This window comes from Sus scrofa, chromosome 6, assembly GCF_000003025.6.
Source record: "Sus scrofa isolate TJ Tabasco breed Duroc chromosome 6, Sscrofa11.1, whole genome shotgun sequence".
NCBI lineage: Eukaryota > Metazoa > Chordata > Mammalia > Artiodactyla > Suidae > Sus > Sus scrofa.
Genome location: NC_010448.4, coordinates 135,457,824 through 135,481,522, shown reverse-complemented (window position 1 = coordinate 135,481,522; position 23,699 = coordinate 135,457,824). Strand labels below are relative to the sequence as shown.

The following is a 23,699-nucleotide window of genomic DNA, read 5'->3' as shown; positions in this document are numbered from 1 at the left end:
GCCAGGGATTGAATCTGAGCTACGGCTGCAATCTATACTGCAGCTGTGATAGCGCTGGATCTTTTTAACCCACTGTGACCAGCTCAGGGTCAAACCCGAGCCTCTTCAGTGACCTGAGCCGCTGCAGTCAGATTCTTATCCCACGGCACAACAGCGGGAACTCCTTCTGTGGCATTTAATGAGACTGTTTTTTCCCCTCCCTTGGGATTGTGTCCAGAAGTTTCTTTTGAGTTTTTTCTGTTCAATTAGTTGTTAAACCCCAAACTTGAAATTCATCAAGTTTTCTGATTTTCCAGGAACATGTAGAATTGAGCAGATATGATTTCTAAAGGAACTTTCAAGTCTGTTTTGTTCTTTGGGTTTAATTAAGTGCCCTTATATTCTTAAAAGTCACGTAGAGCTTAATTGGTATTTATTAATCATCTAGGCTAATGATTCTCAAATTTGAGCATGCATCAGAAGCCTCTGAAAGGCTTAATAAAACAGATTTGAGAAGTTCTCTTGGGGCGCAGTGGCATTAATGATCTGGCGTTGTCACTGTAGCAACTCAGTTTGCGTCTGTGGCACAGATTTGATCCCTGGCCCGGGAATTTCCACTTGCTGTGGGCATGGCAAAAAACCCCAACAAAACACAAAAAAGATTTGAGAACTCTGTCCCAAAGGGTTTCTAGTTCATTTCTTTCTCTTTTTTTTAATCCTTATTTTTTGGCTTTATAGGGCCATACCTGTGGCTGGGGGTCGAATCTGAGCTGCAGCTGCCAGCTGTGCCACAGGTATACATAGCAACATGGGGTCTGAGCCGTGTCTGTGACCTACACCACAGCTCACGGCAACACCGGATCCTTAACCCACCGAATGAGGCCAGGGAACAAACCTGCGTTCTCATGGACACTAGTCGGTTTGTCACCCGCTGAGCCACAGCGGAAACTCCGACAATAGTTATTTTGTATCCCTGACTTTCTTTGCCTTTCATTGAAAAAGTGGAAAATGTTTAGAATTTTAACATTAGAATCTAATACTTGCTGTGTACTTTTTCTTTCCTTATAGGATATTATTAGTACAGAATTTATACATAAACTTGAAGCTCTGCTTCAAAGAGCCTATCGTCTCCAAGAGGAGTTTGAAGCTACCCTGGGGGCATCTGAGCCTAATTCCCTTGTTAATGATATTGGTGAGATATTTTATATGGTTTTTATGAAATGTATGATTTTATTCTTTTATATTCTTGGACTCATTTGCTTAAGTATATTCATATGGTTACATACTTTTTTGAAAACAGCCAAGAGAAAAACAGTTCTATCATATTTATTGTTTTTTTTTTCTTTCAGTTTAATTTTTAAGTGAACTTACTGATATAAATTCAAGTATCTTCCATAGATGGGATTGTGACATTATTTTAAAATTATATTCTAAGTGAAAAAATCCCAGTTAAAGTGTTAGACTGAGGAAAAAATAATAATATAAAAATAGGACAGAGATGCACTACTTCAGAAATGGGCATGTAGTTCATGACATACATTTAAAGTATTTTAAGTAATTCTATTTCTTGACCCCATTTTAATTGCATGCTACATTTTGACATAAATGGTCAACGTATATATTATTATATACCATTACCTTTGTTTCCTACTTTAAAGAAAAAAGAACTTTTTTTTTTGGTCTTTTTAGGGCTGCAGCAACGGCATATGGAAATTCCCAGGTTAGGGGTCAAATCGAAGCTACAGTTGCCGGCCTACACCACAGCCACAGCAATGAGGACCTGAGCCATGTCTGCGACCTGCACCACAGCTCACAGCAATGCTGGATCCTTAACCCAGTGAGCAATGAGTTAGGCCAGGGATCGAACCCATGTCCTCATGGATACTAGTCAGTTTCATTCCTGCTGAGCCACAGTGGGAACTCCAAGAAAAAAGGAAATTTGAAGAGACTTCTTAAGTGAAGGCTTCCAAGGGAAGTATAATTAAAATTGCTTCCTTGACTTCTGTAAATAATCCAAAAAATGAAGTAAAATAAAATTATATTTTTTTGTTAAAAATAATTTAAATCTTGGTATTCCTGTTGTGGCGCAGTGGAAACGAATCTATCTGGGAACAAGGTTGCAGGTTCTATCCCTGGCCTTGCTCAGTGGGTTAAGGATCCGGCGTCACCGTGAGCTGTGGTGTAGGTTGCAGACGTGGCTCAGATCTGGTGTGGCTGTGGCTATGGCTGTGGTGTAGGCCGGCAGCTGTAGCTCCCATTGGACCCCTAGCCTGGGAACCTCCATATGCTGTGAGTGTGGCCCTAAAAAAAAGAAAAAGCAGCAACAAAAAAATTTAAATCTTTTTATTTGAGGAGGACTTTTGTTTTTCAGTAAAGTAAAAAAAATAAGGAGTGTTAAATTTTCCCACATTTATTTCTGAACATAAAATTCTGACAATGGCTGCATCTTGAGATGTTTACATTTCATGTATTTAGAATTTAGGTAAAAGATTTCATTAGTATTAGAAGTATGAATTTCTCTATGTTGTAGTGAGGGTTATGTTAACCTCTTTGCGTTCATTTTGGTCTTTGCTTTTTCATACTATTACTGTTACCAAAAATTATTCATTAGACTTGAGTTTCTCTGTTCTGCATAGATATACTATTTTGACATATGAAGATTGCAGGCCAGAAAAAAAACAGAGAGTATTCATGTTAACAAATAGAATTTGTCAAAGCTTTCTTTTTTTGTTTTTTGTTTTTGGCCATGCCTGTGGCATGTGGAAGTTCCCCGACTAGGGATCCAGTTTGAGCCACTGCAGTGACAATGCTGGATCCTTATCCCTCTGGGAACTTATCCCAAGAGAAAACTAAAGTTTTCTTTTTATATATTTTTTACACAGTTTTTTCTCTAACTTATTAGAATGTCATTTATGATAGTAAGTAGGAGAAAGAATAGAGAGAAGGATTTTTAAAAGAATTCCAATGTAAACATGGGAATGGAACCACTAGAAATGGTAGCAAAGTGGTTTAAGTGGCAAGGAAAACTACGGTGCAGAAAGAGGTAGGAAAAAATTATAAATGTAAGGAGGGAAGAGGAAGAAATAGAGCCTGAAACTTTTAATGTTTTATTCTAGGAATGGAGGCTTTGCCCTCACTGTTCCAATCTTCTCCTTGCAGTTTCTGTCTAGCCTCATGATAGGGACCATGTAGATGTGTAGTTCTTGTACTGTACATGTTAGTGTTCTAATATGCATCTCAGATTGCGTTCTGTTTGGCATGCCCAATTTTTTTTTTTTTTTTTGGTCTTTTTGCCATTTCTTGGGCTGCTCTAGTGGCATATGGAGGTTCCCAGGCTAGGGGTCCAATTGGAGCTGTAGCCACCGGCCTACGCCAGAGCCACAGCAACGCGGAATCCAAGCCGTGTCTGCAACCTACACCACAGCTCACGGCAACGCCGGATCGTTAACCCACTGAGCAAGGGCAGGGACCGAACCCGCAACCTCATGGTTCCTAGTCGGATTCGTTAACCACTGCGCCGTGACGGGAACTCCCAAAATTTCTTTTTTTGAATGACCGTAGTGGTTGGTGGAATCCATCTGTGATTTCTTTAGGTTATCCAGTAATAAAGATTTCTTGGATACTTCCTAAAGGGTCTGCTTTGGGTTTTCATTGCATCTGAGCAAAGACGCTTAGGCAGATGGTTTTATTTCTGGAGGACTTCAAGTTTTTTCTGAGGAAATTGTTAGTTTGGATCTCTAAATCGATAGTATTTCTTTTTTCTTTTTCTTTTTGTCTTTTTAGGGCTGCACCTTCGGCATATGAGAAGTTCCCAAGCTAGGGGTCGAATCAGAGCTGTAGCCACCAGTCTATGCCACAGCCACAGCAGTGCCGGATCTGAGCCACATCTGCGACCTACACCACGGCTCACAGGCCAGGGATCGACTCATGGATACTAGTTGGTTTCGTCACTGCTGAGCCACGATGGGAACTCCCCCCGATAGTATTTCTAGAATGGGACCCATAATTAATCCATACAGTTGGTTAGCTTAGGTTTATAGTAAGTTCTAGGTCGTACCCATGTCTTAACCTGAGCTGTTAATGGCTACTAGACCAGCTGGCTTTTCCCTGCAGCCTAGCAGTGCCTTGGCCTATTATAGCCCTGGAGATTCTAGTTGACATGAACCTGTTATATTTTGTTCCTTCTTGGGAATTATTTGGATGTTCTTTTATTATTGCAAGTCTCCATTTTAGAACTGGACTGTAAGAGCTGAATCTGTGGCCAGGGCTCTAGTAGGGGAATAGCTCTGTTATATCTGTTATTTGATATTAATCAAAAGTGCTTAGGGAGTTCCTGTTGTGACTCAGTGGTAAAGAACCCAGCTAGGATCTGTGAGGATGTCGGTTCGATCCCTGGCCTCGCTCAGTGGGTTAAGGATCTGGTGTTGTGTCTGTGGTATAGGCTGGCAGCTGTTGTTCCGATTAGACCCTAGCCTGGGCCCATGTGCTGTAAGTGTGGCCTTAAAAACCAAAAAAAAAAAAGTGTTAGATGTCAGTTAACTCTCATTCTCTAAATCCAAATTCATTTCATACATTTAATTTATATTAAGGATAGGAAACATAATTAGCAGTCATAAATAAAGAGAAGTTGACAAATGCCTTCAGAGGCTTGGCGGGGGGGTGAACTTAAACCAAGTATTGATCTGACTTCAGCAAATACTTCATTGTTTTGGAATTTGTTTTGTCTTATTTGGCAAAATTAATTTTTTTTTTCTCTTAAGGATTTGATAGGTTTTCAAGGTCAAAAGATTGCTTAGCTGTCGTCTAATTTATCTCCTTTCCCTCTGGACCTAATGATCACATAGCTGTGATTATTTGCATGTTACCATGTTCCATGGTCTTTCCTAAGGCCTGTAGTTTCTTCTCTGGGTCGGACACTATTCTGAGTAAAAATTACCTACTCTAATCCTTACAAAAACTTTCATGAGATAAATATGATTATCATCCTCATTTTCTAGATAGGGAGGGAGGTACAGAGGTATTGAGTCACTTCCTCAGAGTTACGTAGCTTTTAAGTGACAGAACTTAGATTTGGACCCAGGCTGCTGGCTTTGGAGTCACTAAACCACCATGCTGTATTGTCTTACTCCTTAGAAGACAGACATATTCTTTGAATGAGGGTTGACTGTGAACTCTGTGGCAGAGTTCCCTGGAGGAGGTGTACTCTTGAAGCAGAGAGCCTGGAATTCCCACAGCTGCTGAAGGAAGGAACCTTATTTCTGGTGGTGGTGTAATTTACTGAGTGTGGATCTTCCTCTCCTTGAACATTTTTTCCATCTTTCATATCTGTGGGGGGCTCTGCAGTTAATTCATGCATCTTTCCCTTCTTTCAGGTCCTCTAGGCAGTCTAGACAGATTTCACTCATTTCGTAGAGGGGGGTTATCGAGGCCTAATTCAAGAACTAAAACGTGAACTAGCCTATTTACCTGAGGGCAATGGGAGAGAGGCCACAACTGTGCCAGCTGAATTTAGTGTAGTGCTTTAAGGAGTTATTCTGATGGATCACCCATTGGCTTATATCTGCATAATAACCAAAAATACAGACTCAAGATTCAGACTGATGGAGTTCAAATTCTGGCCTCACCACTTGTTAACTGTGCGATTATATAAACTGTCTAAGCCCCAGGTGCTTCATCTGAAAAATGGGCATGTAGTACCTATTTAACAAGGTCGTTATGAGAATTAAAGTATATAACACATTTAAAGTCCTAGGAACAGGGTAACAATTTTTATTGACTTGGAGTTTGGGACTACTCTGGAACACTCTGAGAAAGACCATCATTTTTACCTCTTAAGATATTAGGCTATAGTCTTATAGCACCTGCCTGATCCTACATTGGCTAATTTCAAGATACTCTTTAAGATTTCTGGTCTGTTGCTATCCTTTCCATATTTTCCAAAGGTTGCTGTAATTTTCTTTAGTAATATTTTTTCCTGGTATTTTTAATGGGCCTTTAGGAAGGAGAAGTACATGTTTATGCTCCGTCCTCTATATTGAACTGGAAATTCTGGACATTATAATTACAGAGCCTAAGGACTGCATTAATTCTGTAACATTGTTAATATTTGCAAAAACTTTTTAAGTTCTTTGTTGTTAGATTTTTTTTTCTTTTTTTTAATGGCCACACCTGCCCCAAATGGACATTCCCAGGCTAGGGGTTGAATTGAAGCTACAGCTGCCAACCTACACCACAGCCAAAGCAATACAGGATCCAGGCTGAGTCTGTGACTTAACACTGCAGCTCTCTGCAATGCCGGACCCTTAACCCACTGAGCGAGGCCAGGAATCATACCTGTGTCCTCATGAATACTAGTCAGGTTTGTTACCACTGAGCCACAACAGCAACTCCAACAATGTGTTTATTAAAAGTAAATTATATCTGTCCTTTTTAGCAGATCCAAAAAACTTTTGTCTTGTGAGTATCATGAATTATTTGGTAAATGTTGGTTGGTGAAGTCAATAACAGTTTAAAAAAATGTGTGGTATGATTTTTTTTTTTATGATTCCCTCATCCACTATGTAACAAGTGTTTTTTCACTTAAGGAACAGTGTAAGCACACATTGTTTTTTTTTTTTTTTTTTTTTTAATTGCATACATTATTTATTTATTTAAATCTTTTTAGGGCTGAACCCACAGTGTATGGAGGTTTGCAGGTAGTAGGGGTCAAATCGGAGCTGTAGGTACCGGCCTACACCACAGCCACAGCAACACAGGATCCGACGCACATCTGTGATCTACACCACAGTTCAGGGCAATGCTGTATCTTTTTTTTTTTTTTTTTTTTTTGTCTTTTTGCCATTTCTTGGGCCGCTCCCGTGGCATATGGGCTAGGGGTCTAATCAGAGCTGTAGCCGCCAGCCTACACCAGAGCCACAGCAATGCAGGATCCGAGCTGTGTCTGTGGCCTACACCACAGCTCATGGCAACGCTGGATCCTTAACCCACTGAGCAAGGGCAGGGATCAAACCCGCAACCTCATGGTTCCTAGTCGGATTTGTTAACCACTGCGCCACGACGGGAACTCCCAATGCTGGGTCTTTAACCCACTGAGCAAGGCCAGGGATTGAACCCGAGTCCTCATGGATGCTAGTTGGGTTCGTTAACTGCTGAGCCCTGACAGGAACTCCCAAAAAAATGTGTGGTATGATTCTAATACTGGAGTGTGGTGATAGTTGTACAACCCTATACATTTACTAAAATTCATTGAGTTGTATGCTTAAAATGGGGAAGTTGTATGTATGGTTTATAAATTATGCTTCAATAAAGCTATTAAAAATAATGTATGATTCTGTTAAGTTAATTTTAAGTAATTTTTTATGAATTTGAAATAGTGCAGGAGTTCCCATTGTGGCTCAGCAGATTAAGAACCCAACTAGTATCCATGAGAATGTGGGTTTGATCCCTGGCCTTGTTCAGCGGGTTAAGGATCCAGCATTGCTGCAACTTTGGGTGTAGGTGGCAGATTCGGCTTAGCTTTATTTGGTGTTGCTGTGGCTGTGACTGTGACTGTGGCTCCTATTTGACCCCAATCCTGGGAAATTCCATATACGGCAAACGTGTCTCTAAAAAGCAAGAAAAAAAAAAAAAGAGGAAGAAATAGTTCAAAATGGCACATTTACTGGAGTTCCCATTGTGGCTCAGTAGGTTAAGGCCCCAGTATTGTCTTTATGAAAATGCTGATTTGACCCCTGGCCTCATTCAGTGAGTTAAGGATCTGGCATTGCCGCAAGCCACATCGTAGGTCGCAGATGCAGCTCAGATCTGGTGTTGCTGGGGCTGTGACGCAGGCTACAGCTGCAGCTCTGATTCATCCCCTGGCCTGGGAACTTCCACATGCTGCAGGTGTGGCTGTTAAAAAAAAAAGTGGGGAACCCCCACTTTTACTAAGAATGTTAAATATTGCAAATGTCGAAGATTTCTTTAAATTTCATTAAAAATCTCTTAGTTTCAAAATTGATGGACCCGGTGAATTATAAACCATATTGACTCTAGGTGGTACCACTTCAGCTGGTAACCAGAAATACTATATCAGCCAGTATCCAGTGAACCATGCTGTGGTTCATGCAGTGAACCATACTATTGTTTATATTCATGGGAACTTCTACAAGTCGTTTTGGTGATTATTGTGCTGTTATTCTTACTTTTATTGTTAAATTTAGAATATTTTTTATATTCTGTATGATTGTCATCCAAGTGGTCATTAATCAAATGAGATAAATAAATACTGAAAAGAAGTTCAAATAACTGTTGATACTCCTGCTGTTAATTTAGTATAGAGAATCCTGGAAATATTGGAAATAATGCTGAGAAAACAGGATTGAAGCAGGAGTCCATTTATTTTAAAAGTGAAAATTCTTGAAACCTGGCTCTAAAATCACCACCGCTCTAATGCACCCTTAAGCCAAGCTATCGTCTGTGTTAAAATAGGAAATAGTGCTTGCTTTGGCAGCACATATACTAAAATTGGAACATTGTTGAGATGATTAGCATGGCTTCTATGCAAGGATTCAGGTGTGAAAGAAAAGTTACTACTTAATGAATCTAGGTGAGATTATACTGGTGTTCATTGTATTGTTCTTGAACATTTTTCAGTAACAAAACTAAAATTACTTCTAGTGTAAAACAACGCCTGAGTTCCCGTCGTGGCTCAGTGGCTAACAAATCCGACTAGGAACCATGAGGTTGCAGGTTTGATCCATGGCCTTGCTCAGTGGGTTAAGGATCTAGGCGTTGCCGTGAGCTGTGGTGTAGGTTGCAGACCCGGCTCAGATCCCGCGTTGCTGTGATCTGGCGGCTACAGCCCCAACTGGACCCCTAGCCTGGGAACTTCCATATGCCGCTAGTGCGGCCCTAGAAAAGCCAGAGCCAAAAAAAAAGATCAATAAACCCCCCCCCAAAAAAAATAGGAAATATTCTTGAAAGACCCTTGTTGGTCTGGTGGTTAGAATTTGGTGCTTTCACTGCTACAGCCCTGATTCAGTTTGTGATCTGGGAACTGAGCTCCCATATCAAGTTACTGCAACCCCTCTCCCCCCGCAAAAAAAGGGAAATATTTTTGATATTTGGGAAGGAAGTGATAGTGATACAAAAAACTTTCCTACAAATACTTTGTATTTTTAAAGCATTCTTAAAAACAGACCTTTATATTATAGTCATTTATTGTGCTTTGAAACTATGCTTAAGAAAAGAAAAAAGCACAATAGTTGTAAAGCATCTCTTTACATTTATTCCTGTATGAAAGTAGCTTTGGGAGTTCCTGTCGTGGCTCAACAGAAACAAATCCAACTAGGAACCATGAGGTTGTGGGTTCGATCCCTGGCCTCGCTTAATGGGTTAAAGGTCTGGCGTTGCCATGAGCTGTGGTGTAGGTCGCAGATGAGGCTCAGGTCTCCATTGCTGTGGCTGTGTATAGGCCAATGGCTGCAGCTCCGATTCGACCCCTAGCCCTCCATGAGCCTTGGGTGCAGCCCTAAAAAACAAAGGCAAAAAAAGCAAGTAGCTTTGAATGAGGCAGAGTTTGATTTATGTTTTAAGGCATTAATTCCTCGTATAAAATGTAACCACCCTATTTTCTCTACTTCATCTTTTGTCAGGCCTTGTATTGATGTTCCTTAATCGTTATGAATTGGTGAATCATTACTAGATATAGTTCTTTGTTTTTACACACCAAAAGTTTACTCCTGGCTTAAACAGTATTTATTTGTTCTATGCCTTGATTGTTAAATGAAATGAAGATTTAAATTAGTTCACTAATTAAAAAAATAGTTTTCCTTCTTCCCAGACCATTTAATGTTAAATGCAAGATATTGAAATCACTAGAGGGCAGCACATTTTATCTGCATATGGGATGTCTATGACTCATAAATGCCATTCTGTGCTGCTTGTAGCACTGGGAGTTAAATTTAGGTCACAACTCTCTTTCTGGCATGTTTCATACACACCTGCTACTGTAACTCATAGTGAGACAGAGCCAGGAGGTTGTACACAGAGACTTGAAATGACATTATTATACATTTTCATTTGTATTATGATTATTTATAGTTTCTGTTTTTCAGATAATTGTTAAATTATAATTTTGTTATTGTAATTTTTGAAGGCTCAAACAAAATCTCCAATATGATTTCAGTTGTAGATAGTATAGCTTAGTGGTTAAGAACATAAGCTTTGGCGTTAAACAAACATGGTTTCAAATTCTGGCTCTACCACCCTTACCAGCTATGAAACCTAAGTAAGCGCTAACCTTCCTTAGACTCATCTTCGTCATCTGTAAGCTAGAGGACTGTATTAGAATCAGTTCATAAAATTGTGAAGACAGAGTTCTCATTGTGGCTTAGCGGGTTAAGAACCAGATGTAGTGTCCGTGAGTATGCGGGTTCAATCCCTGCCCTTGCTCAGTGGATTAAGGATCCGGCATTGCCGCAGGTTGTGGCATAGATCACAGATGCTGCTTGGATCCAGTGTTGCCATGGCTTTGGCATAGGCCTACAGCTGCAGCTCCAGTTTGACACCTAACTTGGGAACATATCCTGCAGGTGTAGCCATAAAAAGAAAAAAAAAGAAAAAAGGAAAGAAAGAAAAAAAAGAAAAAAATTGTGAAGATGAAATGAGATAAAATGTATATTGTATTTTAACATAGGCACATGGTAAACACTTGGTATCATTTTGTATATATTCTAGCATTTTTATGAGGCCTGTTCTAAGACTTAAAAATGCATGGTTCCAGGCAGATGATGTCACATGTTCATAACTTGTTTTACAAGGAACTTGTTTTACAAGGATGTTGTTCAGTTGTGCTCTTGACACATCCTTTTTTTTTTTTCTTTTTCTGGGAATTAATATTTTTTGCTATATTCGTGGCATGAGGAAATTCCCAAGCCAGGAATCAAACCTTCGCCATAGGAGTTACCAGAGCCACAGCAGTAACAGCACTGGACACTTAACCCACTGGTAACCCATCAAGGAACTCCTGGGAATTAATTTGGTTTTTCTCTGGTAGTAACATAAATTTATATTTCCTGAAACAAAGTACTTAAGCCATATTCAGGGTTGTTCATTTGGCAAAGTTAAAAAAAAAAGATGCTCTTTATAAATCTACTTTTTTTCTGCATTAGAAAAGAAAACTGCCATCTGAAGGACAAATGCTTTGTAGGAATATTTTTCTAGATGCAACTAGGGTTGTTGACTTTCCTTGATCTCATGTGCATAGGAGGAAAACAAAAAATTATAATGGATATACATCTTGCCAGCATATCCAGTTATTTAGTAAGTTCTGTCAATTCTCCCTCCATAATATCTTTCATCTGTTCTCCTTCCTCTGCAAGGAAAAACTCAGAGCCTAAACTCCCTCTACAAGGATACTTCTTTTAACTTTTCTTTCCCACCTCCATTCTTTCCTATACTTCCAACTGAAGCATTCCCAGCCTATTTAAGAGCTTAAGATAAGAACTTAAAAGTGTGGAGTTCCCGTCGTGGCGCAGTGGTTAACGAATCCGACTAAGAACCATGAGGTTGCGGGTTCGATCCCTTACCTTGCTCAGTAAGTTAAGGATCCGGCATTATTGTGAGCTGTGGTGTAGGTTGCAGACTTGGCTGGGATCCCTTGTTACTGTGGCTGTGGTGTAGGCCAGTGGCTACAACTCCGCTTAGACCCCTAGCCTGGAAATCTCCATATGCTGTGGGAGCGGCCCTAGAAAAGGAAAAAAAGAGAAAAAAAAAAAAAAAAAGTAAACAGACCTAGTTTGGGACATGCGGTTATCTTTGTTTGTCTGCTGCTGTTTTTGCTGAAAATCTGAAATCTGTGAAATTCATCTGGAGACTCATATATCATGAGTATCAGGTAAGAAGAAGATATGTATGGTACTGTTTTCTGCCTGATTATTTTTCCTTAATCAGTAAATAATTTTGTAAATTTTGAAAAATGGCTGTAAATCATAGTAGTAAAGATGTTTGCTTTAGTATTTTGATTCAGAATACATATCTATGTTATATATGGTTTTGTACATATCAAATGTTACACAATAAAAGTACATATATATATATTTTAGGAGTTCCCGTTGTGGCTCAGCGGTAACAAACCCAACTAGTATCCATGAGGATGTGAGTTCGATCCCTGGCCTCGCTCAGTGTGTCTGGGATCCAGCATTGCCATGAGCTGTGGTGCAGGTCACAGATGAGGCTCGGATCCCACATTGCTATGGTTGTAGTGTAGGCCGGCAGCTACAGCTTGGATTTGGCCCAAGCCTGGGAACTTCCATATGCCATGGGTGCGGCCCTAAAAAGACACAGGAGTTCCCATCATGGCGCAGCAGAAATGAATCTGACTAGGAACCATGAGATTGTGAGTTCAATCCCTGACCTTGCTCAGTGGGTTAAGGATCTGGCGTTGCCTGAGCTGTGGTGTAGGTTGCAGACATGGCTTGGATCTGGCATTGCTGTGGCTGTGGTGTAGGCCGGCAGCTGTAGCTGCGATTAGACCCCTAGCCTGGGAACCTCCATATGCCACGAGTGTGGCCCTAAAAAGCAAAACAAACAAAAAGACACACCAAAAAATATATATGTATATGTTTTTCGTATTAAACAGAAATTTATGTTATTTCAATTATTTTGGAAAAAAATTTAGACTCTAGTTGATCACAGCAACTAATGAGAGATTGGTAGACTGTGGGATTAAAACCTAATACCAAGTTACAGAGTTCCCACCTGGAGCAATGGGATTGGCAACATCTTGGGAGCGCTGGTGTGCAGGTTTGATCCCAGGCCAGGCATAGTGGATTAAGGATCCAACATTGCTGCAACTGTGGCTTAGGTTGCAGCTTTGGCTTAGATCTGATCCCTGGCCCAGGAATGCCATATATACCTCAGAGCAGCCAAAAACGGGAAGAGAAGAAAAAAAAAAAAAAAAAAAAAAAAGAATGGCTCATACTTCAGGAGCCTTTTCTCATCATCATATCATACACAGTATACATCGTTACATCGTTTGGTAGTTTATTTCTGTAACAGTGCATTCAGGAATTAAAGATTATTTTTTGTTCACTTAAGTTAGGCTATTAGGGCAGGACCAAATTGCTGAGTTTACTTTTTTGGGGAGGTGCGGGGGGAGCTGCACCCTCGGCATACGGAGTTTCCCAGGCTAGGGGTCAAGTAGGAGCTGAAGCCACCCGCCTACACCACAGCCACTAGATGCTAGTCAGATTCATTTCTGCTGAGCCACGACAGGAACTCCCTAAATTGCGGAATTTAATACCATTGTAAAAATAAACCTGATTAATGACAAATGAAGCATGCTTACATTTTTTTGTTTTTGTCTTTTTAAGGCTGCACCCATGGCATATGGAAGTTCCCAGGCTAGGAGTTAAATCAGAGCTTCAGCTGCCAGCCTACACCACAGCCATAGTGACTCGGGATCTGAGCCATGTCTTCGACCTACACCACAGCTTCCTAATCCACCGAGCAAGGCCAGGGATAGAACCCACATCCTCAAGGATACTAGTCGAGTTTGTTACCGCTGAGCCATGATGGAAACTCCTGCTAAAAGTTTTTTAAGCACATTATGTAGTTGATATGGCTTACACACATAATGTTCAAGGTTGTTAATCTATACTTTGACTAGATTTTTTTTTTTTTTTTGCCATGACCACAGCATGTGGAAATTCCTGGACCAGGTATCAAACCCTTGTCACAGCAGCAACCCAAGCCACCAGCTACAGTGGCAATGCTGGATCCTTAACCCATTGCACCATAAGGGAACTCCTAGTTAGATTTCTTCTAAAATTATTGGGATTTTTAGTTTGTATGGTTACATTTTCTGTAAAGAATAGTATGTATTTGTAATAGCACAACAGCAGGCAAGTCTTAAGCCATAAGTTTGATAAATGTTGTATTTTTGGCTGAAGCAAAGGACTTTGAAATTCTTTTATACTGATGTGTAGGAACAAATTTAGCCCTTAAAAACAAACTAGGAATTTTTGTAGCTTAACAGAATTGCTTTCATATTTCAGATGTGTTCATGCCTCTTTGTAATCTATTTTTTGAACAGAACAAACTCATAATCTTAGGTCTGAAATATTTATTTAGCAAACATTTGATTTCCTAGTATATGTCAAACATGATATAAGGCACTGAAGAGACAAAAATGAAGATTTCATTCTTGCTTTTAGGCAACCCAGAGTCTTATTTTGGAGATAGGCATTAAAAATTTTTGGAGTTCCTGTTGTGGTGCGGCAGTAACGAATTTGACTAGGAACCGTGAGGTTGTGGGTTTGATCCCTGGCCTTGCTCAGTGGGTTAAGGATCTGGCATTGCCATGAACTGTAGTATAAGTCACAGATGTGGCTTGGATCCTGAGTTGCTATCGTGTAGGCTGGCAGCTGTAGCTCCGATTGGACCCCTAGCTTGGGAACCTCCATATGCTGCAGGTGTGGGCCTAAAAAGCAAAAAGCAAAAAGCAAAAAAAAAAAAAAAATTTATACCACAGTGGAGTAAGTGCTGTAATAATCTGTTTAGAAGGTGCTATTGAAACACCAAAGAAAAGTGCGACACTTGGAGAAAGACTGTCCACTAGGAACTTGAGAAAAGGGCATTCCCAGGAGAGGGAACAACATGGGTCAAGGTGTAGAGTGGAGGGAACTAATTCAGGGAACTTTAAGTTGTTTGGTATGTCTTGGGAACACAGCACATGTAGGAGAGTGGTGGGAGGTGAATCTAGAAAGATGGGCAGGAGATAAATCAAGAAAGTCCTTGATTGATTGATTGATTGATTTTTTTTTTTTTTTTTTTTTTTAATGGCTGCTCCTGAGACATATGGAAGTTCCCAGTCCAGGGATCAAATGAGACCTGCAGCTGCAACCTCTGCCACAGCTGCAGCAATACTCAACCCACTGCACCAGGCTGGGGATTGAACCAGTGCCACCGAGATAATGCCAGAGCCTTAACCTGATGTGCCCACAGTGGGAACTCCTGAAGGTCCTTGTTTTATGCTTTTAGGCAAAAGGGAGCCACTGAAAATTATAAGTCATGGTCAAATTTGTGTGTTTGCAGGATCTTGTGAAAGAGTTGACTGGTACAATGTAAATATTTTATACATCTTTATGTTCACTTATGCATAGGATTTCATTGAGACAGTGAGACGTCCTTCAAGAGAAAATTAGGAATTTTTCTAGCTGAGTACTGACTGCACAAATTCTCTGGCAGAGACCGGGAAAAGCTGTAAAGTGGGACCTCCTGACCACTGGAGAGATATTTTTCTTTTCTTTTTGGAAAGCAGCCAGATAGAACATTTAGCAATGAAAGAGCTTGGCAGCAGAAGGAAATAACCTCAACCTATCATCACGAGTCAAATGTCAGACAGCCTGGAGTTGACACTCTATAAGGCCTTGTCCTTTTCCTTTCCTGCAAAATCACTGTGGCCAGAGGATAAACTCCCTGAGGGTTTATTTTTAGGGAGTGACATGAATTACAGGCTTAACTTGTATACTCAGTCCTCTAAATATACAGACAGCAAATTGCAGAACACATGAGAAGTTTGCCCTGTAATTTCCTCTTTTGCATTAAAGCTCATAATCTCAATTTCAAAATGTTTAACAATGCTATAAAATGAGGTCTAACTGGTGTTATATATGCAAGTCAGAGTAAGTTCAGAGATGAAAGCAGTATAATGAAGATTGATGGGGTGCTCCTGCTGCTTACCTTTGTCTTTTTTGTATTTAAGTTGTGTCTTATCTGCTTGGATTTCTAGGTCTAGGACCTACGTTAGCCCGTCCAGGTCCTTTGTATGATTTAGATAAAGGCCCATGTAGCCTCTTGGAAAGGGCACCTTTGGGTTTTTTGTTTTGTTTTGTTTTGTCTTTTTGCCATTTCTTGGGTCACTCCCTCAGCATATAGAGGTTCCCAGGCTAGGGGTCCAGTCGGAGCTGTAGCCGCTGGCCTACACCAGAGTCACAGCACCATGGGATCCAAGCCGCGTCTGCAACCTACACCACAGCTCATGGCAACGTCGGATCCTTAACCCACTGAGCAAGGCCAGGGATTGAACCTGCAACCTCATGGTTCCTAGTTGGATTCGTTAACCACTGAACCACGATGGGAACTCGGGGAGGGCACCTTTGTGATAAGAAAAAGGTTGACCTTCTTTGAGAAAGATGCAAGCCCAGGATGAGGGCTGGAGTCTGCCCCCACTTGTCCCGTTGGCCTTTTGTGTAGTACAGAGTGACCAGCTGTTCTAGTGGCCCCACAGAAGTCTCTATAACTGCAGACCTGCCTTTAATTACTTTTGGCCCTTTGGGTCATCCATTTCTTTCTTCTAAAAAAAGAGTAGAAAATGCTATTACTCCTTTTCTCTTTCCTTCTATTACTCATTTTGTATTGGCAGCTGTATTTCCCAGTTAGGAGTCACAGTTGTTATGTTGGCCAATCATGGCATATAAGAAGTTTTGATAAATAGGGAAAGCCAGAGACAACTGTTGTGGAACTCTCCTTTTGGGTAGTGCCTAGGATCAGGCTGTTTTGAGCATGTACTATTTCACATAGGCAAAAACTGTAAGTTATAACACATCAAGAATTAATGAATCTAGGTAGTTCCCCTGATGGTGCAGCAGGTTAAGGATCTGGCATTGTCACTGCAGCAGCTTGGGTTGCTGCTGTGCCGAAGGTTCCATCGCTAGCCTTGGAACATCTACATGCTATTGTGGGTGGCCAAAAAAAAAAAAAAAAAAAAAAAAAAAAAAATTAGTGACTCAGTAAGGTGGGAAGGAGATAAATTATGAAGATAACCTTCCTTTTGTTTCAGTGATTTCATTGAGGGAAAATATCATCTGTTAGCTCACTTAGTTCTTTTGATTCCTGAAACTTTTTTTTCTGGTTTTATTTAGCTGTAATTGACATATAGCCCTGTTTAAGCTTTTTTTTTTTTTTTTTTTTTTTTTTTTTTTTTGTCTTTTTGCTATTTCTTGGGCCGCCCCTGCGGCATATGGAGGTTCCCAGGCTAGGGGTCGAATCAGAGCCATAGCCACCGGCCTACGCCAGAGCCACAGCAACGCGGGATCCGAGCCGCGTCTGCAACCTACACCACAGCTCATGGCAACGCCGGATCCTTAACCCACTGAGCAAGGGCAGGGACCGAACCCGCAACCTCATGGTTCCTAGTCAGATTCGTTAACCACTGCGCCACGACGGGAACTCCTAAGCTTTTTTTTTTTTTACATTCTTTATTAAAGTATAGTTGATTTACAAAGTTGTGCCAGTATCTGGGGTACACAGCAAAGTGACCCTGTCGTACATTTCTTTTTTTTTTTTTTTTTTTTTTTTTTGCTATTTCTTGGGCCACTCCTGAGGCATATGGAGGTTCCCAGACTAGGGGTCCAATCGGAGCCATAGCCACCGGCCTACGCCAGAGCCACAGCAACGCGGGATCCAAGCCGCATCTGCAACCTACACCACAGCTCACGGCAATGCCGGATCGCTAACCCACTGAGCAAGCGCAGGGACCGAACCCGCAACCTCAAGGTTCCTAGTCGGATTCGTTAACCACTGCGCCACGACGGGAACTCCTTTTTTTTTTTGTTTTGTTTTTTTTCGTACATTTCTTATATTATCTTTCATCATGGTCTATCCCAAGAGATTGGCTATAGTTCCCTGAGCTGTACAGTAGACCCTCATTAGCACTGAGGTCCTACTGTATAGCACAGGTGTACAGCATAATGATTTGCCTTATGTAACGTGAATGATTTGACATATATACAACATGAAATGATTACCACAGTAAGATTAGTGAGCATCTATCGTCTGGTATAGATACAAAATTAAAGCAGTTCCTGCTGTGGCACAGTGAGTTAAAGATCTGGGATTGCCACAGCTGTGGCATAGGTCACAGCTGTCTCTTAGATTCGATTCCTGGCTTGAAAACTTCCATATGCCACTAGTGTAGCTAAAAAGAAAAAACCCACAAAATTAAAGAAATAGGAAATTTTTTTTTTTCATTGTGATGTGGACTCTTAAGGATTTACTCTCTTAATTTTCATATATAACATACAGCAGTGCTCATTTATCATATTGTATATTACAAAGCTGGAAGTTTGTACTTTTGATTACCTTCGTCCAATTCCCCCTCCCCTGTGTCATTTTTGGTTTTTGTATTCCACTTTATTTTTTTTCTTTTAAACTATCCCATAGCATTAAAATAAATGAAGATAGAAGGAGTTCCCTTGTGGCGCAGTAGGTTAGGTATCTGGCATTGTCATTGCAGTGGCCCAGGTTGGGTATGATTCCTGACCCGGGAACTTCTCCATGTCCCAGGTGCAGCCAAAAAAAATAAATAATAGGCGTTCCCATCGTGGCTCAGTGGTTAATGAATCTGACTGGGAACCATGAGGTTGCAGGTTTGATCCCTGGCCTTGCTCAGTGGGTTAAGGATCTGGCATTGCTGTGGCTGTGGCATAGGCCGGCGGCTGCAGTTCTGATTAGACCCCTAGCCTGGGAACCTCCATATGCTGTGAGTGTGGCCCTAGAAAAGGCAAAAAGACTAATTAAATAAAGATAAAGAATTATCCTCAGTATGGGTAGAACAAATAGTCATAGAAAATAAACAAAGGACCACAGTAATTTTCTAGATTTCTTAATTACTTTAACAGATTATAGCAGATTCCAGAAAATAGCTTGTCTTGTCAGCAGTAGGAACTTTTCCATTTTTATTTTTTTATTTTTTTCCCATTTTTAATAGAGCCATAGAAAAGACAAGGTTCCAAATCATATTTAAACTGCTAAAAATCACTTGGAGAATAGCCGCTGACATAAACGTCAGATGACATTGAGACATTTGGCAGGCTTCCTCTTGTTGCTGGTGTTATAAAATCCACAGTGGACAGCCTGGATTTGAAAAGAAGAGTGGCATCTTTGGAATCTCCATTAGAGTCTGCTGAAGTTAAAATAGACCTGATGTCTTCTAAGTGACAGAAAATAGAATGTGCCTGGGGATGGCAAAAGTGAGACATGCAAAAAACCCATTTGGATTGGTTTAAAGAAATAGATCCTGGCCTGAGGTTCCAAGGTCCAGGGTTGAAGTGAAGTTTTTTCTTTTTCTAACTTTCAAGCAAATTCTGCTTTGGAAAAAAGTTAAGTAATATGTGAATTATGAAATTGTGAAAGAAGGAGGAAGGCTTAAATCCAGTCAGATTTTTGGCCTAAAATATGGCTGTTTAGTTGAAAGTAATCATACGTTTAGTGTTCTTCCAAAGAAGAACATAGTTTATGTCTGTACATGAATATTTTAAAAGTTTTGAGTGATTGAGACAGGTAAAAAAAAAAAAAATTCTTAAAAATGTTAGATTTGGATTTTCCTGGTGGCTCAGTGGTTAAGGATCTGGTGTCACTGCTGTGGCTCGGGTTTGATCCCTGACCTGGGAACTTCTGTATGCCATGAGCGAGACCAAAAAAAAAAAAATTTACTATTTAAGAATAAACTGCCCCACCAAAAGCCAAAGAGGTAACACATGGCACTTTTTTTTTTTTTTTTTTTTTGTATTTAGTCACCCAGTTATGTGGAATGCTTTCTTATAGATGCTTCTGAGGTTAATGATGAGTCATAAAGGGCTTAAGCTGCGTATTTCAGGTTTCCAAGATAGAATCATAAGTTTAATTAATTTAGGCCTGGGTATCAGAAACCTAAGAATTTCAACAGCACTCTGAAAATAAGTTAAAGTCATATAGTAGGCAAAATGACCCAGGGGAAATACATGAGAGGCTTTAAAGCAGGGATTTTCATGTCTTGGGAATGGTCAGCTTATAATAACAAGTTTTATTTAGTTTGTGTGAACAAATAATTAAATTTACACTCTGTTCCATGCTCTACTGAGAACCGTAGTAGCCATCTGGGGGGAAAAAATGAAAGAAAAAAGGAAAGAGAAGATTCGAAAGTCTGTCACTCAAATTGTTTCAGTCCAGCTGGACAGATAGGTTGTGTATTCAGGCAATGATTAAATAAAGATTCAGTCAGTGTATTAAATTGTACATCCTTATTTTTTGCATAATAATAATAGCTTGCATTTATTCAATGCATACTTTACGTATATGGTCATCCCTACTCTGTGTAGATACAAAAACCTATGGATGGTGAAGTCCCTTTTATAAAATGGTGTATTGGAGTTCCTGCTGTGGCACAGTGGGTTAAGGACCTGACTGCGGTGGCTTAAGTCAGTGTGGGGGTGCAGGTTCAATCCCCTGCTTGGGCAATGGGATGAGGATCTGGAGTTGCTGCAGCTGTGACAGGGGTCGCAGCTTCTGCTTGTGTTTGATCCTTGGCCTGGGAACTTCCATATGCCACCTAAGTTCTGAAACTTCCAAAAAAGAAGAAAATACATATGTGCATAAAATGGTGTATTATTTGCATGTAAACCTACACAATCCTCCCATACACTTTTTTTAAACTTTTATTTTGTTATAGTCGATTTGCAATGTTCTGTCCCTCCCATATACTTTACTTTTTTAGTTTATTTTTTTTGCTTTTTTTAAAATACTGTTTTATTTTTTATTTTTATCTATTTATTTATTTTGGTCTTTTTGTCTTTTTAGGGCCACACCCACAGCATGTGGAGGTTCCCAGGCTAGGGGTCCAATCGGAGCTGTAGCCTCCGTCCTAGGCCAGAGCCACAGACTACAACCAACACCACAGCTGACAGCAACACCAGATCCTTAACCCACTGAGCGAGGTTGCAGACGTGGGATCTGAGCCACGTCTGCGGTCTACAGCACAGCTCACAGCAACACCAGATCCTTAACCCACTGAGTGAGGCCAGGGACTGAACCTGTGTCCACATAGATACTAGTCAGGTTCACTAACTGCTGAGCCATGATGGGAACTCCTTTTTTTGTTTGTTTGTTTTTTGTCTTTTTTGCCTTTTCTAGGGCTGCTCCCGCAGCATATGGAGGTTCCCAGGCTAGGGGTCTAATCAGAGCTACAGCCTGGCCTACACCACAGCCAAAGCAATGCCAGATCCTAGCTGCATCTGTGACCTACACCACAGCTCATGGCAATGCCAGATCCTTAGCCCACTGAGCGAGATCAGGGGTTGAACCTGCAACCTCATGGTTCCTAGTTGGATTCGTTTCCGCTGCGACATGACAGGAACTCCCCTCCCATATACTTTAAATCATTTCTAGATTATTTATAATACCTAATACATTGTAGATATTATATATGTAATTGCAAATACAATGTGAACGCTATGTAATAGTTGGCATACAGCAAATTCAAGCTTTTCTTTTTGGAATAGTCTGGATTAAAAAATTTTTTTCCGTTTGCAGTTGGTTGACTCCTTGGATGTGGAACCTGTGGTTATGGAGGGCCAAATGTATTAACTTGTTTAATCCTCACACACCCAATGAGGTAGATTTTATTCCCATTTTATAAATGAGAATACTGAGGAATGGAGAAGATAAGAAACTTAGCCAAGGTTACACAGCTATTAAGTAGTAGAGTCAGAATTTGAATCTAAGCTGTCTGGCTCCGAAACTCATGCATAGTTTTAACACTTTTTCTGTACTATTTTATATAGAAGCAAAGAAAATTTAAGTAATTTTTGGAGGATGCATGTCAGGGATAGTACTTGAGCTGCATGTTATAAAACAATATAAGGAGAAATTTTACTTTGGAGAAGATGCAAAAGAAACCAAAAACTTGAGTAAAGAATACATGTGAATAATAGCGGACAAAAATTGCTTAGCCCTTGCTTAGTACCAAGTAGTGTGCCTCCGCAAATCTCTCATTTAATCCTTGTAACAGCTCTGTGGGATCAATATTGTTATCCCCAGTTTACCCAGATAACAAATAGCAAATCTGCATTACTCCACAGCAAGTGGGAGTATATGTAGTAAATGTACTCAGGTAAGGCTGAGGGTTCTTTTTTTTTTTTTTTTTTTTTTTGTCTTTTTTGTTGTTGCTGCTATTTCTTGGGCCGCTCCTGCGGCATATGGAGGTTCCCAGGCTAGGGGTTGAATCGGAGCTGTAGCCACCGGCCTACGCCAGAGCCACAGCAACGCGGGATCCGAGCCACGTCTGCAACCTACACCACAGCTCATGGCAACGCCGGATCGTTAACCCACTGAGCAAGGGCAGGGACTGAACCCACAACCTCATGGTTCCTAGTCGGATTCGTTAACCACTGCGCCACGACGGGAACTCCGGCTGAGGGTTCTTTAGTGATTAATGGAGAGCAAGATTAGATAGTGTGGACAGAGGTTGTGGAAAACTGAAAATCAAACAACTAGCTATTGAAATTTTTGAATAAAAAATCTTTGTTTTAGTTATAATAAAGCACTCTTGTACGTAATTAGCTTATTTTTGTCTCACAGTTATGTGTATTAAATGAAATAGTCTGTGAAAGCACTTAGCAGAATGCCTTGGACACATAGCAGTCACTCAGAAAATGTGAGTTGAATCTGAATCCTCCAAAGAACTTGTAAGCTCTTTGCACTGTAGATAAGATAGGAGAAAGAAACGCTCCAAGAGTGCTGTGCCATACAAATATAATGTGAGCCACAAATAACTTGAAATTTCTAGTAGCCGCATGAAAAATAAAGGGAGAGAGGTGAAATTAATTTTAATAATGTATTTCCTTAAACTCAGTATGTATTAATAGGATATTTATATATTGGGGTACAAAGTTTTCAAAATCCATTGTGTGTTTTATACCTGCTTCTCGATTCTTACTAGCCACATTTCCTGAGCTCAGTTGACACATGTGACAATCAGCCATCATACTGGACACCACACTCCGTAGTTTCATAGCATGGAATCTGGGTCAGATGACCTGGTTATAATCCTGCCATTCCACTTCTTAACTGTGTGAGTGTGGACCAGTTATATAGCTTTATCCCTGAGCTTTTTTTTTTTTTTTGTCTCTTTGCTATTTCTTGGGCCGCTCCCGCGGCATATGGAGGTTCCCAGGCTAGGTAGGGGTCAAATCGGAGCTGTAGCCACCGACCTACGCCAGAGCCACAGCAACGTGGGATCCGAGCCGTGTCTGCAACCTACACCACAGCTCACGGCAACGCCGGATCGTTAACCCACTGAGCAAGAGCAGAGACCGAACCCGCAACCTCACGGTTCCTAGTCGGATTCGTTAACCACTGTGCCACGACGGGAACTCCATCCCTGAGCTTTTTGATATATAAAAGGGAAAAAAAAAAGGTACCTACCTTAGGATTATTATGAGAATTATGAGATATATGAAACATGTAATTTGGCTTCTATTAATCGTACTTCTAATGTTGTAATTAGATAACAGGCGTCTCATAATTTGCATGTCTCCTTTCTACAAAGTTATCTCCACCTAAACTTTCTCACTTCAAAATTTGAAACCAATTACTAAATAGCAAAGAGAAATCGATGAGCTGGGAGAAAAAAGTCTTGTCAGTTGTATATATGTGTGACATTAGACTCTACTACTCCTACTGGTATTCCCCTTGAGGGTACAGATAACTATTTTCAGTTTGCTTTTGTACTTAACAGACATCAGACTTTTTGACTTTCTAAACCTAGCATCATTGTAGATACTTCCTCTGTCAGAGAATTCAATTTCACATAATAATAATTTACAGCTTCACTGCCAACATTGAAATATGGAAAGTATTTCATTGTCTTTTCTGCTCTTAGCCATCTGGAGCCAAGATATGTAGATACATTGTTGTAT

The 23,699-nt window shown here is 40.4% G+C and overlaps 1 protein-coding gene across 4 annotated transcripts in view; it reads left to right on the top strand.

The window, feature by feature from the left end:
• MIGA1 (mitoguardin 1) overlaps positions 1–23,699 on the top strand; it is an 89,159-nt gene that overhangs the window by 31,045 nt on the left and 34,415 nt on the right. For all 4 annotated transcript variants that reach the window (XM_021096450.1, XM_003356422.4, XM_021096448.1 and 1 more), the window contains one exon: positions 1,048–1,171. In XM_021096450.1, coding sequence (XP_020952109.1) covers positions 1,048–1,171 — 124 coding nt within the window. The remainder of the gene's footprint in view (positions 1–1,047; positions 1,172–23,699) is intronic.